The sequence below is a fragment of the Pelodiscus sinensis genome, chromosome 24, assembly GCF_049634645.1.
Source record: "Pelodiscus sinensis isolate JC-2024 chromosome 24, ASM4963464v1, whole genome shotgun sequence".
Classification (NCBI taxonomy): domain Eukaryota; kingdom Metazoa; phylum Chordata; order Testudines; family Trionychidae; genus Pelodiscus; species Pelodiscus sinensis.
The window spans coordinates 9,881,223-9,900,380 of NC_134734.1; the positions used below are offsets into that span (position 1 = coordinate 9,881,223).

The following is a 19,158-nucleotide window of genomic DNA, read 5'->3' on the forward strand; positions in this document are numbered from 1 at the left end:
TGTATTATGGTTATTTGGGCCCCTGTGTCTAATAACCATTTAAATTCTTCATAATTCCTGGGGTTCTAATTTAATACTTCAGCACTTATATAAATTCTATTATCTTTTTTTCTTTGATTGTTTCTGGGCCCTTGGTTTGGGGCCTCTGCTACTCGTTTTTTGATTTAGGGAATTTTGTCCATTCCTGCCATCCTTTTTCTGTTGATGCCTGTTTTTGTTCTTGGGGCGTCATCTTTTTAAAATCTGTTCTACTGTATCCATTTCCTAACAGAAAACTAAATATGGCTTTTTCTTCCTTGTTTGGGTCTTTTCCCTTCTTCGGGGTTTGGAAACTTTCACACATTTTACGTGTGTCTCTCGGGGGTTTGTATGTTGGTGTTGGGGTATGTTTGCGTACTACTTCCAAATCATTTATAGTTTCTAAACACTACTCCCTGTTAGGGCTGTTAGCCACAATTTTAGGCTTTGGTTTCCTTCCTTATTTTATTTTCTACTCCTGGCCATACCATTTGTGCTGTTACTCTGTCCATTGTTATCAGACCTGGATCCCTTATATATTTAAATTGGTGAGGATCAGCTCTCTGTGCTGCTAACTGTTCTTGGGCTGCTGTTGTGGGTTGGTAAAATAGGAAGGAAATTCCAACGGCTGCAGCTTTAACATCTTCCTTTGTCTTTATGCAACCTTCTGGTACAGCTCCTCCCTGCCCTGTAGCTGCTATTGATAAGGCTATTGCGGCTGGTAGAGTTAACAGCCAGTCTTCATTCCTTATAGCTGAACTCATTTTCATCAGCCCTCCTGAATATCCGGGATTTCCTGTTAATATAGTTAACTCTGATTGCGAAATTAATTCATTCATATTTTCCATTACTAGCCTTCCTACCCACACTACTGAGTTCTCTCCTTGTCTCCTTCGGAAGCAAAATGCAGGACAATGTAGCACTTTAAAGACTAACAAGATGGTTTATTAGATGATGAGCTTTCGTGGGCCAGACCCACTTCCTCAGATCAAATAGTGGAAGAAAGTAGTCACAACCATATATACCAAAGGATACAATTAAAAAAAATGAACAAATATGAAAAGGACAAATCACATTGCAGAACAGGAGGGGGATGCGGGGGGGGGGGGGGAGGAAGGAAGGTAAGTGTCTGTGAATTGATGATATTAGAGGTAGGGAGAGTGGGATGTTTGTGAGTTAATGGTATTAGAGGTGATAATTGGGGAAACTATCTTGGTAATGGGTGAGATAGTTCAAATGTTTGTTGAGTCCTTTTTGGAAAGTGTCGAATTTTAACATGAATGACAGTTCAGAGGATTCCCTTTCAAGTGCAGATGTAAAAAGTCTTTGTAGCAGAATGCAGGTGGTTAAGTCATTGAGATACTGTCCTTTCTGGTTAAAATGGCAAGAAACTGTTTTTTCTTTGTGATCTTGTCTGATATCTGTTTTGTGGGCATTAATCCTTTGGCGAAGTGTCTGAGATGTTTGTCCAATGTACATAGCAGACGGACACTTTTGGCACATGATAGCATAGATTATATTTCTGGATGCGCAGGAATATGTGTTCTTGATCTTATAACTCACTTGGTTAGGTCCAATAATGGTATCAGCAGAATGAATATGTGGACAAAGCTGGCAACGGGGTTTGTTGCTCAACAAACATTTGAACTATCTCACCCATTACCAAGATAGTTTCCCCAATTATCACCTCTAATACCATTAACTCACAAACATCCCACTCTCCCTACCTCTAATATCATCATTTCACAGACACTTACCTTCCTTCCTCCCCCCACCCCCTGCATCCCCCTCCTGTTCTGCAATGTGATTTGTCCTTTTCATATTTGTTCATTTTTTTAAATTGTATCCTTTGGTATATATGGTTGTGACTACTTTCTTCCACTATTTGATCTGAGGAAGTGGGTCTGGCCCACGAAAGCTCATCATCTAATAAACCATCTTGTTAGTCTTTAAAGTGCTACATTGTCCTGCATTTTGCTTCAGCTACCCCAGACTAACACGGCTACATTTCTGTCTCCTTCGGGTTTGAATTATTAAGTCATTCATTTCTATTCGGGATCTTTCCCTTGATTCCATAGTGGCTACAGGTGGAAGTCCTCCCCTCTGTTTATATATTTGTGTTATCAGATGAGCTTTGACCAAATCATCCTCAAACTTTTCTCCTATCTCCTTCTCACATTTACATTCCCCTGTGTATATTCCTTCCATTAGCATATCCCATGGGTACACACCTCTTTTTTCTATTTTTTTCCTTTCTTCCTTTTGATTTTCCTCTATGACTGATTCAGGATAAGGAGGGGGTGGGGCTGTTGGTTTTATTATATCTTTTTCCCCATTATTTCCCTTTTTCTCTCTCCCCTGAGTTTCTTTTTTTTAATAAGGCTTGCAGGGTATTTACTGTGCCTTCTAATTTAATTATTGTGTTTCCGGCTTTTTTCAACCAGTGCCAAAGTACACGGACCCTTTTATTTGGGTCCTATTTGTCGGCAGTTCATTTTTTCTTTTCTCTAGCATATCTTATAAGGTCCTCTAGTACCTCTCCCATCAACTTGTCAGTTGTTTGACTTGGAAATTTTAATATTTCTGGGGTACCCCCACTTCGATACGGATCTGTCTTATCAGCTGTTCTTTCTAATATGTTTTGCAGTTTTTTATAATCTGTTTCTTTAGATGGGGTTTTTTTGTGTTACATCTGGTAATGGTATTTTGCAATCTTTTAACTCCCATTTTGCTAGATCATTTTTAGCCATTAAACATCTCAACCTTGAATATGTTACATGTAGGATATATGTATGATTTTCTTCCTCTATTGCTAGAACTGCTCCTATTTTGAGCACGTTTTCTTCACTCTCATCCTTATTATGATATAACCAGTGGTTGAGAGGTCCTATACCTTCTGTTTTGTTTAACCCATCAAAGGGGCATCCTCTTCCCTCGTCAAATCCTGTTCGTTCCTCCACTCGCCTGACAATTGCTGACATTAGATTTTTGTTGTCTCATTCTGCCCTTACAAAAACTTTCGTCTGCTCTGTTTGGGGTAATCAGCACTTTGTTGCATACTGCTGTCTAAGTTACTTACTTCCCTAAAAGCGGGGTTATTGTTGGTCATCAAAAATAAAAACAAAATTTGATTGATCTCCTGTATCTCACAATGCTGCCTTTCTTTTACACTTACAATTAAACTGGTGCTCATTTGATATTCTGGGTAGGCCTCAATACCTTCCTTTCACAGAAGTATCCTATCTATCTATCTATCTATCTATCTATCTATGTGCATCTCTGTGTCTGTCTGTAAGTCCATTGGTTCAAGAACTCCTCCTAACCTATAAGAACTAGGACCACCAAATTTGGTAGGCAGCTTCCTCTTACCCTCACTTAAAGCAAGGTCAGGATTTGGGAAGTGCCAGGAATGGGACTATTTTACAGAATTTGAAAAGGGAGGGCCAAAGAGGAGATGCGATACTGAGAGAGGCCACTGGGGGGCAGCAAACCCACAGTGGAAAGCTATAGTGCAGAGAGACCATTGAGGGCACCCTCACCAACAAAAAACTGGCCAGCTGGGGATAGGGCTCTGCAAATGAGTTGGTAAATGGTCTTCATGCCCCAAAACAGTGCCAGGGGAAGCCCTTGGCCCCAGCCCCCAACACTCCCACTGGTGACACTCCCAGACCCACCCAGGAGCCCCCCCCCCACACACATACAAGAGAGGCTGGGCTCAGGAACCATGGTCCAGCTCCAGACAGTCTGCAGAGGGGGGTGCTGCAGACTGGGGGCAGCTCCTGGAGCCTGAATCCCCCCTCCTCCGAAAGCCTTCAGGCCATGGGGGCACTGCTGCAGGCTGGAGCCTCACCTCCTGCCCCCACCAGGGTGCATGGCCCTCCAAAAGGAGCCACAAACTGGGGATTGTAGCCCCAGCCCCACAGGAGAAGCTGCTGACTGCAGAGTGCAACCTTGTCCCCCCCGGGAGATGCCATCACCACAGCAGTGCCACCCTCGCTGCCCCAGGCAGCCCTGGTAAGCTCCCCCACCCCTCCCAGCTCCCTGCCCTGATCCCCTCCCCCCACACCAGACTGGGTCAGACCATCTAACCCAGTGTCCTGTCTTCCAACAGTGGCCAGTGCTAGGTGCCCCAGAGGAAATGAACAGAACAGGGAACCACCAAGTGACCCCTCCCATGTTGCCCATTGCAAGCTTCTGGCAGACAAAGGCCAGGGTCACTGCTGATGGTCATCGATGGACCTATCCTCCATGACTTTACCCTGTTTATGAATTTATTCCATAGGCTGACCGTGCACAAGCAATGCTTTCTTGTGTCTGTTTTAAACCTGTTGCCTATTAACTTCATGGAGTGACCCCTAACTCTTGTGTTATTAGAAAACTAGCAGAAGAACTTGGTGTTGTTCAGGCTCTTAACTCTAGTAATTATTTGTATGAAATTAAAAGAAAAATGTACATGCTTTATTTAAATGATGGGGCTCAGGGCAGGGGGTTGGGAGGCTTGAGGGAGGGCTCAATGTAGACGGTGGGAGTGCTGGAGTCAGGGCAGGGGGTTCTGTGCAGGAGTCATGGCGGAGGGGGGCCTGAGGGTAGAGAGCTGGGGTGAGGGTAATGGGTGGGGGGCAAGTTAGGGTCTGGAAACAAGGCATTGTGTGACAGGCAGGGTTTTTGTACAGGACAGGATCAAACTCCCAATTGGGACTGCCTTCTTGGCTTGGGGTGAGGGAGGCCTGGTTTACAGGGCTGCTCAGCCTCTGGAAATGTCTGCCACTGAGGTTGTGTGTCATTAAAGTGGGGAAACTGAGTCACACAAATTGCCATGTGACCTGGGACTCCTAACTTGCACTCTGGGACCCTGTCTATGGGGCCACGCTACCCCATCCCTCCCCATGCCTGTGGGAATGAAAGACAGGGAAGTGGGTATGAGAGGCCAACTGCAGCCACTAGGGGGCAGCACGAGGTTGCAGAATGGGCTGCGGGGGAGAGGGGGCGGTTCCTGAGAGATGGATCTGGTGTCGGGGGAGGGGTGCTGCGGTTGTTTTTTCTTGGCTATTGGTTCTGGTCATTTCTAGCTGCTGTTTCCTGCACCCCCTCCACCCTCAGGCATGCTGTAATGGAGGAAACTGGTAAGAAGGGGGGAGGCTGGTGGCTGTGCAACCCCCCCAAACCTGCAGGGAGGGGTGGTGTTTGTGGGTGCACTCGAAGGAGATGGGGGGCGTGCACACAGCACTTTGTGATTGTGCTCTGTGTGTTGGCTGTTGGTGTGGGGGTTGTTGTGGGGGAGTGTTCTTTGGGGGGGCCCACATAAGATGTTTAGCTGTTTTTTGTCCTGCTACAAAAGGTGAGTGTGTCTCAGAGCTGGATGAGGGGATCCTTGTGTAACCAGCTGCCCTGCCCCAGAGATGGTCACATCTCAGCACTGGGCAATGAGTTCATGTATAACAAGTTGCCATGCCCCAGAGGTGGCCACGCCTCAGCATTGGATGAGGGGTCCCTGGATAAAGAGCCCTTCATTTTGCAGTCCTAGGAAGTATGGGATACTGCACAATTAGGACCAGGGGAAAGAAGCTGGATGCTGGACTAGATGGGCCTATCATTCTGATCTGTCTGAGCTCCCTCCATCCTGTCTTTCCCTTGTCTCGCCTTGGCCCAAGGCCCTGCTATGACTCACTCTTTGTCTCTGGGTCACTGTCAGGGATGGGGGGGTAGGGATGATGTCTTTCCACCTGTTTCCTGCTTCTGTGACGTAAAGGAAGGAGCCGGAGGGGGGGATCCCCGCCTCCACCCACTACCCCTTGCTGACTCTGAGTGGCAGGAAGGAAATCCGTCCAGCTGGGCTCAAGCAGCAGCACAGTGGCTGTATGGCCACTGGCAGGAACCAGAGCCCCACTATCCTGGCTCGGGGGGCAGAGAATGGGACCAGGATCCTGTGCCTTCTAAGGGGTGTTGGTTCCCATTTGGCTCCACAAGTCAAAACTCCTCCCATTTCCCCCCTAACTTCCCCTTCATAGAACCATAGAGCGGGAAGAGACCTCAGAAGGTCAAGTCCAGCCCCCTGCCCTAGGCTGGACCAATCCCCACTAAATCAACCCAGCCAGGGCTTTGCCAAGGCTTTGCATCCATGCAAGGGAGAACTTGATTAATGAGCCTGAATGGGATTGGGAGAGAAATTTGGGCACCTTCTTTTGCTGTTTAATAATTGAGGTGCTTGCTTTGTATGAAGGCTGCAGGACTCCTGGGTTCTTGTAACTGAAGTGTGGGGAGTATTCAGGCCCTGCATCTCCATCCACAGTCAGATGTGACACTCAGCCGGTGGGTAGAATAGAAGATTTATTAGGTGACAGGGGCTAGGGATGTTAAAATTAGATTAATCAACTAATCGAATAGTCGATGGAATTTCCATCGACTATTCGATTAGTCAATAAGGGCACTTCCGCTTTGAAATGTACAAGATTTGAATTGTGTATTTCAAAGATTGAAATTCAGCATGGAGCCTGGGGCCAGCGGGGGACACTAAGTCCCCTGCTGGCTCCATGCAGCTTCTGCTTTGAAATGTGCAAGAGCCCCAGGGGGACTCTTGTACATTTCAAAGGTAGAACGCCATCACGGCACCCCTGCCCCCTCCCACGGAGCTGGAGCTGGGGGAACTGACTTTTAAGCCAGCTCCCCCCAACACCCCTCCACTTCCCCTCCTTGATGCCTCTTTCTGATAGAGGCAGCAAGTAGGGGGAAGCAACTAGTCGACTAGTTAATTAGTCTCTTACATCCCTAACAGGGACACAGTGTGGAATAGACTTGTCAGTGCAGGAACCAGAGGCAGCCAGCACAATCCATCTTGGGGAGAGGGGGACACAGAGCCAGGGCCCTGGCCCTCCCCAAGTCAGCCCAGATTGACTCCCAGCAGCCCTGTCCCAGCCCTCCAGCCAGGTCTTTGTCTGGCCTTTGTCTGCTTCCTGGCAAAAGGTGTCAGTCACCTGGTGTGCCCCCCTTCATGGGCTCAGGTTACCAAAGGCATCAGCCCTTGTGTATGTGGGTGAGACTGGAGGAAGCTATCACACTGAAATTCCCATCACCGTCTAGACATTGGGAATGAGGCATACACATGGGAATACTGGACAGGAGAACTCACATGCAACATCATAAGGCAAATACAATCCCCACTTCATCAGTTTTCTCCCTGGCTCTGAGAGGGGGGTGGGGGCTGGTAGGTAAGAGCAGGAGCTGGGAGCCAGGACTCCTGGGTCCCTTCTCCGGCTCTGGGAGGGGAGTGGGGCCTAGTGGCTCAGAGCCATGTTGTTACTGGCAGTGTACCTAGCTGATTCCCAGTGGCCCTTGTCCCCAAGTCTGCTGTCAGCAGAATGCAGCCTTGCTCCCACTTGCAGTTTCGGGGGGAGGGGGGTTACTCTGGCTTGAGGGATCCGAATTCAGTGGGTGCCCTTGTTCTCCCCCCACCCAGCCCAGCAGGAAGCTTCCAGCTCTGGCAGTGATGCTCTGCGGGGGCGCTGGCAGGACGCAGCTGCCAGGATCCATTGTTATGGCAGGAAGCTAGGACAGGTCCCCCTTCAATGAGCGCAGAGAGCGGGACAGGGAGACCGGCTGCAAAGCCCGGCTGCCACTGGGGGGGGGTGCTGCATCTGCCGCAAGGGCTGGGGGCCTGAGTTCTAGCCCTGGTTTAGGGTGGGGAATGGGATCTAGAGGGGAAGAGGTAGGAGCCAGGACTCCTGGATTGCGTCTCCAGCTCTGGGAGGGGAGTGGTGTCTAGTGGGTAGAGTGTATGTGTGTGTGTGGGGGGGGGGGGGAGTCTTTCTCGGGGCAGCCCAGTACAACCTCTGAGGATTTGTACCTTTTGTCCCACCCTAGAGGAAGACGCATCCGCTTTGCAGGCTGTGATGTAGGCTGCGGATTTCCAGGGCAGAGGGGAGTGACTGGCAAAACTGTAATTTTGAACTAAACAAAATCCACACAGCACATTTGTCCAACACAGCTTTATTGAAAACAGGCACATGTTGAGGCACCACAGGGTGGGGAGGAGGCTTGAAGCCAGAACCAGCTTTTGACAGACTTCCCAAAATCAGCTGGTGTGTTCCCCCCCCCCCACACCCAATCCCCTCCCCCATGGGAACATAGTGGCAGAGCCTTTGATTTGAAAACACATTTCCCCCCACAACTTTTCATGTCCGTTTATAATTCCTGCCCACTTAGTCCCATTCTCAGCTTTCATGGCAACCTGTGCTTGCGGCTAGGGGGTAGTTCTTCAAATCCTAGAGAAATCTCCTGGGTGGGGAGTTAAATAGACCACTGCTACTCCAGCACCCAGCACTAGGAATAGCTGGTAAATGTCCTCTCTAGGAGGTGCTAGCTGTGATTTGGTCCAAATATGGGGGACTGGGTCTGTCCCCTCCAGGGGGCTCCAACTCCCACCCAGCCCTGCCACAGGGACTGGCTTGTTCAGGGGCAGGGAATGAGGCAGGGTCTGTCCTCTCCAGGGGGCATCCTACATATTCCCAGCTGCAAAGACAGCCATAGCTTTGATAATGGGAACCAGTCCCATTGCTGGGTTCAGAAAGAATATAACTAAACTGGCCCTTACTGGATGGGGAGTAGGAGATGGGGGAGAGAGACAGCATGTGTCCACATGCCTGTGTGTGTTCGAGGTCCATCTAGAACTCAGTTGTAGGGATAGTGTTGTGATCCCAACCTCTCTAGGCAGCACTGTCCATTCTCAGCTGCACTGTCTACTCCTAGGCTAGTCATTCTGGACAGCTCTACCACTTCTAGGCTGGATTAGCCATTCTTGACTGTGCTAACCTGGCCTAGCCATTCTAGATGGCTCTAGATGTCCAGGCTGCAGTATCCCTTCCTAAGATATGGATTCTAGATTGGGCTAACATTCTAGACCAGGCAATCCATTTTTTCCAGTTATCAGTACTAGACCATGCTGATGTTATTCATGCTCAGTTCACAAATTCTAGACTATGCTGGCCATTCTAGGTTGTAGATAGTACACTCTATTCCAGACAGCACAAACTATGAATAGGTTGTGTTCTAGTTTGGGTTATCATACTAGACAGGTCTTTCCATTCAGTACTAGTCTACATTATCCATCTCTAAACTGCTGACTCTAGATTGTGAGATCTGTTCCAGACTGCGCTATCCCCCATTCTTATGCCATCCATTCTAGACTACACTCTCTATTCTAGAATGGGCTATCTATTCTAGGCTGCACTATGCATTCTAGACTTTACTACACATAGATTGTAGAGTCCATTATCCATTTTACGTCACACACTCCATTCACAGAGGCTACGTCTAGACTGGCATGATTTTCCGCAAATGCTTTTAATGGAAAAACTTTTCCGTTAAAAGCATTTGCGGAAAAGAGCGTCTAGATTGGCATGGAAACTTTTCCGCAAAAGCACTTTTTGCAGAAAAGCGTCCGTGGCCAATCTAGACACGCTTTTGCGCAAAATAAATCTGAGCTGTCTACACTGGCCCTTTTGCGGAAAAGCTTTTGTGCAAAAGGACTTTTGCCCGAACGGGAGCAGCATAGTATTTCCGCAAGAAGCACTGATTTCTTACATGAGATCGTCAGTGTTCTTGCGGAAATTCAAGTGGCCAGTGTAGACAGCTGGCAAGTTTTTCCTGCTTTTGCGGAAAAACTTGCCAGTCTAGACACAGCCAGGTTGTTTTAGGCCATCAATTCTAGACAATCCTTTCTCATCTGCTTCTTCCATCCCACGATTAGGAGGCAATAAACTTCTCTTTTCATTCCAGAACCACAATTCCCTACCTCTCCCTACCTGCTGTGAAGCACCAGAGTTTCCAGACCTCTTCTGGAGCAGCAAAGACCAGTTGCTGCTGAAGATTTCTGAGCTCTATTCTAGGGTTGCTGTGATCCCAGATCACAGATTCCTCTATTGCTCACTAACCTGCACTGAATTTAATTTGTTTTTTTTTGGGGGGTGGGGGGAGTAGGGAATGGTCTCAGACCTTATAATGTATTGCTTCAGCTCTTCTATTCACCTACCCACACTTTGCAGTACTCCAGAGCCAGAGGGATTCCTGACCTAATGATACCACTGTCAATCATGTTCCAGATTAATCCACTGATATTCTAAAATGTTGGCTGGACTCAGCAACTAAACATTCTGTATTGCTCTCCTTTGGTCTCCAGAACATGAAATGACCAAGGGCCACCTGGCAAAGTGGATATGGAAGGGTTACAGATGAATAATATAAAACCCCTGCTCTGGAAGCTCTGAAGCTGAGACATTCCTGAAACTGGAGATAGAGACTCTGAAAGAAGATCCAAGAACCCAGGATTTGGTAGAAAGGAGACCTCAGAGGTTCTAGTATCAGGAGACATAATATTGAGAGGAAACCTGGAATTTGGGACCTCACAGCCAGAAGACATCAGAAGCCATATATTATGGGGAACCTGGATCATCTACATTTTAATTACCCAGAACCTTGGCTCCTGAAACCTTTGATCTGAGACACTCCAGACTCCACAGATGGAATTTACATTCATAGAATATAGATTTTGTAAAAAGGAGACCTCAGAGGACTTTGGAGCAGGGATACATAGGCTTAGAAAGGATAGAGTTGAGAAGCCACAATTCTGTAGACAAGACATCTTAGAGATTCTAATCTCCGGAGCTGGAATAAACTCAAGGAAAAGATCTTCTGGATCTCATTATGCTATTTCTAGATAAATATAGATGTTCTAGAAGGTGGAACATTTAAATGCTGGATAACATAATTAGAATGAATACAGGATTCCCCTTAGGTTCTGGACTCCAGCCAAATAAACTCCAGAAGGTCCCCAGATTTTACCATCAGAGTGCAAATGCCTTGCTTTGCTACACCACATGCTTCCAGACATCACCAACACATTAAAAATCCTTTAGCAATGGACTCACAACCATGCAATTCTAGAAATCTCTAGAGCAAGCAACTTACTAGCATAAGGTCAGGTTGCCAAGCTCCAAACACCTCCAAGCACTAATGTTGCAAAGCACATTGAAAGTAACAAAAAACACAGACATCCCCCCGCCCACAAGTTGGAGGGTAATTTAAATTTTATATATATATATATATATATAAAATGTCCAGAAAAGCCACTATCAGCAAAAAACAAACAACAAAAACCCAAACAAACAAAAAACATTTAATTTTTTAAAGAACTTTTTTCAAAAAGAAAAGACTCTTAAAAAAAGAACTAAAATATGCATATTCGGTTAAAAATTGCAAAAAGTTGCAAGGAACACATTCAGCGTGTGGTTTAGCCCTTCCTTAAATCTGGATTAAACTGGAGTCAATTCAGGTCACTCCATAGAGATTTTGATAATAGGCTAGAAGTCCAGTGATCTCTCTACAAACAATTTCTGGATCCTGATTTTGGTTAAACCAGTGTCAAGATGGAGGCATAAGCTGTTCATCAGGACACCCACGGTTGGGGAAAACTTAACCAGAGTGACTCTGTATTAAAACTGGTCTAATCAAAACTCTGGAGTCACTAGTTGTCTATAGGGACTTTCAGGGTAAGCTAGACCTTCAGTGAAGACTCTGCGGACAAATATTGAATCTGATTTTAGTAAAACCAGAGTGAATCCACAGAGACTAGACTAGAACATATTTGAGATCTTTATAGACAACTGATGACTCCTGATTTTGAGTAAACTACTGTCAATCCAGAGACATCTGTTGTCCCTCAAGATGTCCAACATAAGTGTGAAAACTTAACTGGAGGAATTTGGACTTGACACCAGTTTCACCAAAACTGCAGAATCATAACCAACTGGCTATAAAGACCTCTAGGGTGGTAAATCAGAGTTAATCCAGAGTCACTCCTCTCAGACTTAGATTGTGATTAGAACTTCAGTGAAGTCTATGCACAATTAGTGGGTGCTGATTTCAGTTGAGACAACATCTAGCCAGTATCATCAGTTGTCCATAGAGATGGCCAGGGTAGAGTGACTCTGGATTGAAACTGGTTTAACCAAATGAGATATTGACTTCCAGAAGGCAACATAAAGCAATTGAAATTTAAGCAGCTAAGAAAAGTTGGAGAAGGGGCATAATGGTCTCCCTCAGTGCTCTGCCCGCAGAGCTCTGCCATCATTTTCTGTGCCACATTTCCTTAAAAACCCAGGACTCCTGGATTCTCTCCCTGGCTCTGGGAGGTGATTGGGGGCTGGTGGTTAGAGCAGGAGGGGGCTGGGAGCTAGGGCTGGTGGTCAGAACAGGATGGGGCTGGGAGCCAGGATTCCTGGGTTCTCTCTCTGGCTCAGGTGGGGAAGGACTAGGAAGACTCACCTCAAAACTCTCCCCCACCGCAATACACATAGGCTATGTCTAGACTGGCATGATTTTCCACAAATGCTTTTAACAGAAAAGTTTTCCGTTAAAAGCATTTGTGGAAAAGAGCATCTAGATTGGCATGGACGCTTTTCCACAAAAGCACTTTTTGCGGAAAAGCGTCCGTGGCCAATCTAGACGCGCTTTTGCAGAAAAAAGCCCCGATCGCCATTTTCGCGATCGGGGCTTTTTTGCGGAAAACAAATCTCAGCTGTCTACACTAGCCCTTTTGCGCAAAAGTTTTGCACAAAAGGGACTTTTGCCGGAACGGGAGCAGCATAGTATTTCCACAAAAAGCACTGATTTCTTACAGTAGGAAGTCAGTGCTTTTGCGGAAATTCAAGCGGTCAGTGTAGACAGCTGGCAAGTTTTTCCGGAAAAGCGGCTGATTTTCCAGAAAAACTGGCCAGTCCAGACACAGCCATACAGAACTAGGCCCTTTAGAGAAACATCCCTCTGCGTCACATAGCTTCCCCCTCAAGAGAAACATCCCTCTGCGTCACATAGCTTCCCCCTCATGTCCTGTAGCATCCCCCTCAGTCCAGATGCCACAGGACAACACATGCTATTGTAACCAGAGACACTGAGAAGGAGAGAGTCTTCCCTGCAGCCTTCACACCCAGCCACCTGGCTTTTAGCTCACATGCTGGAGACTCATGGCAATAGCTCCAAAGCTCCCAGCATCAGACCCACCTGCTGATGACCCTGGTCCATCGGCGTTATGCTATTAACGGGGTTTCATGACCAGCAGGATTTCCCCTACCCAGGCACCGTGCCCCCAGCTGGCACGAGTGAGGTAAGCAGCAGTGGGGGAGGACAGTGGAGTTGTGTGTGTGTGTGTGTCTCTCTCTCTCTCTCTCTCTCTCTCTCTCTTGTCCCTGGGGAAGAAGGGAGGCAGCATGGTCCCCGTTCAGCAGGAGGCGCCAGAGGGGCTGTTCAGCACTGTGTAGCGGATCTTGGTGTTGGTGATGGCGCCGTGTTTCTGCCGCAGGTGCAGACGCAGCTGGCTCTTGTGCCGGAAGTGCAGGTGGCACGTCTCGCACTGGGGGGACAAGCAGAAGAGAGCAGGAATAAGCTCCCAGAGCTAGGGAGAGAACCCAGAAGTCCTGGCTCTAACCCGTCAGCCCCTAGTCCTCTCCCGGGGCCAGGGAGAGAACTCAGGTGTCCTGCCCCGCTCACACTCACGTGATATGGTTTCTCGCCCGTGTGGATCCGGATATGGCTCTTGAGAGTCTGCAGGTGCCGGAAGCGGGTCCCACATGTCTCACAAGGATAGGGCTTTTCACCCGTGTGGATCAACACGTGGGCTCGAAGGTGGGCAACCTGGGAGGGGAGTGAGTTTTGTTCGGACTCCAGGGGAGCTGCAGTACCCCGCTAGAGAACTCTGCATCCCATGGCAGAGAGGAGCTGCTGTACCTGGACTGGCCACTAAGAGATTCTGCTCCTCATTTGAATCTATGGGAGTCAGGGACTGCAGCTCCCACTCCTGCCACCAGCAGATGTTGGCTGCTATTGATTGCATGTGTTTCTCTCACTGCTCCTTGCCCCCAAACTGCCCCATCAACTCCTATATCTTGACTCACCCACCACAGAGCTGACCCTGTCCACCTTCCCCTACCTGAACGAAACTGGAGCCGCAGGTCTCGCACTTATAGGGCTTTTCGCCCGAGTGGATCCGTGAGTGGGTTTTGAGGTTCGCTGGCCGATTGAACTGCGCCCCACAGAGCCCGCAGCGGTACGGCTTCTCACCTGGCAGGAGATGGGGGCAGGTGGAGAGCAACATGGCAGCACCCAGACCACAATGGGGGCTGCTCCACCCCCAAGTTGTCCTCATTTGCACAGTCTCCACCCATGTCCTGGCCTCTCCCACAATGCCTTGAGCCCTTCTTGTTCCTTCTTTGTTCCTATCTTCTTCCCCTCTGACACCTGCCCACGTGCCCTCCAATTTCCCATTGGGCCCCCTGCTTCCCTTTAGCCCCTTCCTTCTTCCCCTGACTTTTCCCATCTCCCCATAAACACTCCGGCCATGTCTAGACTGCAGGCTTCTTTCGGAAGAAGCTTTTCCGGAAGGGATCTTCCAAAAAAACTACTTCCGAAAGAGAGCGTCCACACTGCCAAAGTGCATCGAAAAAGCAATCTGCTTTTTCGAGAGAGAGCGTCCACATTGAATGGACGCTGTCTCACATTTAAGCTGTAATTACTATGGGTGGAGTGGCCATCAGGGCACTTGTGCTTTTTCCTTTTTCCTCTTCTTTCGAAAGAACTCCCTTTTCCCTGTCCACACACACCTTTTTCCAAAAGAGCTCTTTCGGAAAAAGACTTCTTCCTCGTAGAAAAAGGTTTACCACTGTCGGAAAAACCCCTCTGTTCTTTCAATTTTTTTCCAAAAAAACAATTGCAGTGTGGACGTAAGTGAAGTTTTTTTGGCAAAATGGCTGTTTTTCCGAAAAAACTCTATAGTGTAGACATAGCCTTCCTGTCCCCTCCCACTCCCAATGGTCCCTCCCCTGAGCCCTCCCTGACTCCACCCACCTCCTTGCCCTCTCCTTTTTCCCATTGACCCCCTCCCACCTCCCTGTTCACACCCACTCCAATTGACCCCATATCCTAAACCATCCCTGACTCCACACACCTCCTTGGCCCCTCCCACTTCACCACAGACTCCTTCCACCTCCCATTACTCCCTCCCTCTCCCCACCCATGCCTCCTCCTCCCATTTCTCATTGACTTTTCCCACTGATATTGACCCCTCCCTGTCCTTACCCCACGCACCTCCTTGCCCCCTTCTACTTCGCACTGACTCCTCCCATTCCCATTTGCCCCTCCCTGCCCCACCTACCTCCCCCTTTTCTCCCCCTTCCCTCCTTGCCTTGCCCCCACCTCTTCCCCAGCTCTTCCCATGCTCCTGGCTACCCCTAGTGCCACTGTACCAGTGTGGACGGCACGGTGGGAGGCCAAGTTTCCCTTATAACGAAAGGCTGAGTGGCAGAGCTGACACTTGAAGGGTTTGTTGTCATGGGAGATGCCCACAGGGGCCTGCTCCCCACACAGCCCCCCTTCCTCCTCCTCGTCATCTCCGAGGGCCAACTTGCAGGCTCTGCAACTGTAGGGACCTGCACCTGGGGGGCATGAGAGGGCTCAAGGTGTGGTCTGGAAAGTTCCCCACTGGTCACAGCCAGCTCTTGCATGCATGGGACCGGTCCCTCCCCTGATAGCACATATATGGGACTGGCCTGCCCCTCCCTCCCCAGAATGTATGGGGCCAGTCCGTTCCTTCTACAGCACATATATGGGACCAGACTCTCTCCCCCACAGCACATATATGGGACCAGACCTTCCCTACCACAGCGTGTATATGGGACCAGCCCTTCCCCTCACACAATATGGGACTGATTCCTGGCCCCACCCACAGCATGTGTGGGACTGATCTATCCCCTTCTATCCATAATGTATGGGACCAGCCCCACCTCACTGCATATTGGACCAAACCTTTCCCACACCTCACAGTATATACAGGACCAGCCCCCCTCCCCAGCACCTATGAAACAGAATGTGGGATAGCGCCCTCTTCCTCACCCCTCACCTGCTGGAGGCTGCAGCTGCTGCTGGGGAAGGTGGGGACAGGGTGGGTGCAGCAGGGTCCCGGTCTCATGGCACAGGGGGCACTGTAGTGAGGTGGGGTGTGACCTGGGGAGAGATGAGAAAGGGAGTGGGTGGGACAGAGTAACCAGAAAGTATAGCTGCCCCATGTCTGAGGCCTGGGCTCCCTCCCCCATTCACCATATGGGACCAAGTGCCCCTCCCCTATTTATTGAACCAGTAGTCCAGTCCTGTCAGTGTTTGTGCCAGGTACCTCCCTGCTCAGCATATGGACCAGGTGCTCCTCCCCCAGTGTATATGGCATCCAGCTCTGACTCATCCCCTGAGCATATGGACCAGGTTCCTCTCCCCACCACTCATCATATGGACCAGGTGCCCCTCCCCATCAGTGGATATGGGACCCAGCACTGCCTCTCAACTGGTATATGAGACTGAGCACTCCTCTCCTTTATATTGGAATGGGCATCCCTGTATATTGGGCTGGGTACCCTTCTCAGCCTAGGAGGCCAGGCGCTCCTTCCCCACTCCAGAGTATGGGCCCAGGCGCCCCTCCTGTGTTCAGCATAAGGGACCAGGCTTCCTTCCCAACTCAACATATGGGAGGGGGCCTCCCTCCCCTGAATATTAGATGGGAAGCCCACTTCCCTTCTCTACCTCCAGTTTAAGGGTGGAGGTGTCCCTCCCCCTACATTGGACCGGACATCCCTTCCCCAGATCAGCCACTCACTTGCAGAGATTGCTGTTGTGCTGGCTCCCGGAAACGTCCCCCTCTACCTCGCCACAGCTGGTGCCTTGGTCCCTGCCAGCAGGAGGCTTGGGAGGAGTTGGGGGGTCAGGTGGCTGGGGGCCTGCCCTGCCTTCCCTGCCCCCTCCTCCCACCCCTTGCCCTCGCAGAGAGTTGAGGACAATGAACTTGTATTTCTTCCAGTTGCAGGCCTTGGGGTCCGGGGCACAGCCGCTGGACTCACGGGGTGAGGCAGGGTGGCCCTCAGAGCGTGATGGGCTGTCAGGGGGCCGCTCCCCCCTTGGGTGTGCCCCCCCCAAATCTTTTGCCTGGGATCCAGCAGGAGCTGAATGCAAGGGGGTTTCTGGGCTCTGTCCCACTGGGTGGGGACCTCCCATGGGCACCATCCCGCCGACATCTGGAGGGCCCCTGGAGTCATCCAGGAGCTTGGGGTCTTCCAGGGAGGAGAGGGACATGGGGTAGAAGTTGGTATGGTCATAACTGCAAGAGAGAGGGATGAAATGAGGGGGGTAGCCTCTGTGCCCCTCCCCCTGAGGCAGTTAGTCCCACCCGGTGGCTGGGTGGGAGCCGGCGCCCCCTAAAGGAGACAGGCCACTGCCCCATTCCCCACTTCCCTGAGCCAGCCAGTCCCTGCCCTGGGCTGGTGGGAGCCGGTGCCCCTTACCTGGCCTGGATGAAGCGGTGACAGGTGGCCACCACATGCTCCATCTGGATGTAGGTGGCAGCGCTGAGCAGGGCTGGGACGGAGGCTGGGGTGAGGGACAGGCGTGAGGTGTACATGAAATCCAGCAGGGCCTGGAAGCCCCCGGGCTGAATGGAACTGGGCAGGTTTAGGACGCTGACCTCACTGCCGCCCTGGCCCAGGAAGATGGAGTAGAAGAAGCCACTGCCGTGGGGGAGAAAAACATTCATGGGGAAATGGGACATGGACTACAACTCCCAGCATGCACCGAGGCCCTCAAGCCACACCTACCCATACCACACTGAGAGGCATGGTCAAGAGACCTCCTCTATGTGGCCATGTCTCCCCTTCCCATGCCAGACTCGGCCTCCCCCCCGTGGCAAAACTTCCATACCCTCTCCCCAGCCCGAACTGGGGCTCAGACTCCAGCTCAGTGGCCACTCCACCCTCACCCACAGGACAGGGACTCAGATGTGGGTCAGGACAGGCATGGATTCAGGCCCCCACTAATGCATCTCCCATGCATGCCACCACCTGTGCATGTGCCCCCCAGTGTGGTTAAGTCAAACCACAGCCAAGTCACTGCCACCCTCACTGTACTCACACAGACCCACACCTGGCCAACCTCCCCATGCCTCAAAGTCCCCTTCTACCCCCCAGAGAGCCACGTCCTTGTCCAGGTATGTCCCACCCCTCCAAACCATAATCCCTACCCACAGTGTCTCATCACAACCATGCCCACCAAGGCATTGCTTTCTTCTATAGCCATGGCCACACATCCACAGCCACGCCCTCTCTAGCCATGCCATGCCTCATAACCATACTATCTCTAGCCACGCCCATTCCTTCAAAACCCCACCTATCTAGCCATGCCCTGTCCCCCATCAGCACTCTCTTTAGTCACATCCTATCCCTTACAGCCACACCCTCTCTAGCCATGCCCCAGACCCTGCACCAGCCACATCCTCTTTAGTTAAGCCCCCATCCCTGACAACCCCTTCCCCTCACCTGCAGGCTGCCAGCACAGCCTTGTGGGCCAGCAAGGGGCGTCCCCCCACCAGCAGGGTGACATCGGTCAAGACGTGGCGGTGGCGTAGCTGGTCCAGGTTCAGCAGCACGTCGCCGGCGTGGCGTGTGAACTCCCGGACGCAGCCAGCTGGGCCCCTGGCAGTGCCCCTGCTCATGGCGCCTGCAGATACAGGGGTGGGGAGGGTTCCCGCAGGCCAGATGTGTATGTGGAGGGGAAGAGACAGGGCTACTCAGAGGGGAGGGTAAGACACACAGAGTAGAGGGGCAAGAGTCTTGCATTCCAGTTCCCCTCCCTGGCTCTAACCCACCAGCCCCCGCTCTCCTCCCACAACCAAGGAGAGAACCCAAGAGTCCTGGCTTTCAGCCCTTTCCCCCCGCTTTAACCCACCAGCCCCCACTCCGCTCCCAGAGGCAGGAGAAAACCCAGGAGACCAGGTAATGACAGCTCACCCTGACCAGCAGGGACCCTCGGACACTCCTGCCAGCAGGACTTTCAGGGTGTAGAGGGGTGGTAAAGTCCCAGCTGTTCCCCCGGCCTGGAGAACCAGCCTCCAATAACTCAGCAGGGCTGGAGGCTCTTATAATGTCCTGGAGGGACAGGGGGAAGTTCTCTCTCTAGTTCACATCCTTCCTGCCCCGGCCCAGCTGCCAGGGAAAAGGCGGGGGGTGGAGGGGGGTTATTAATAGACCTTTCAGGAAAAAGGTAGGACAAATCCCAGATCCACAA

General features: G+C 50.5%; 1 protein-coding gene and 1 long non-coding RNA gene across 4 annotated transcripts; one reads left to right on the forward strand and one right to left on the reverse strand.

The window, feature by feature from the left end:
• The first annotated feature begins 4,655 nt into the window (after nucleotides 1-4,655).
• LOC142819595 (uncharacterized) lies at nucleotides 4,656-10,856 on the forward strand. Its single transcript, XR_012897472.1, has 2 exons — nucleotides 4,656-5,141; nucleotides 10,190-10,856. It is a non-coding gene; the product is annotated as an uncharacterized LOC142819595 (long non-coding RNA).
• A 154-nt stretch (nucleotides 10,857-11,010) lies between these two features.
• On the reverse strand, nucleotides 11,011-19,017 carry BCL6B (BCL6B transcription repressor). Of its 3 annotated transcripts, XM_075907739.1 has the most exons (9): nucleotides 18,882-19,017; nucleotides 18,411-18,591; nucleotides 17,385-17,606; nucleotides 16,703-17,200; nucleotides 15,959-16,062; nucleotides 15,306-15,494; nucleotides 13,994-14,124; nucleotides 13,561-13,698; nucleotides 11,011-13,417 (listed from the first exon to the last, which is right to left on the reverse strand). In XM_075907739.1, exons 2-9 carry the CDS (start codon nucleotides 18,584-18,586, stop codon nucleotides 13,286-13,288), a joined length of 1,590 nt encoding a protein of 529 aa, XP_075763854.1. In that variant the 5' UTR covers nucleotides 18,587-18,591; nucleotides 18,882-19,017; the 3' UTR covers nucleotides 11,011-13,285. The 3 variants fall into 3 exon arrangements, with proteins under 3 accessions (XP_075763854.1, XP_075763856.1, XP_075763855.1); XM_075907741.1 differs by lacking the exon at nucleotides 16,703-17,200; XM_075907740.1 differs by lacking the exon at nucleotides 15,306-15,494.
• Between the last annotated feature and the right edge of the window lie 141 nt (nucleotides 19,018-19,158).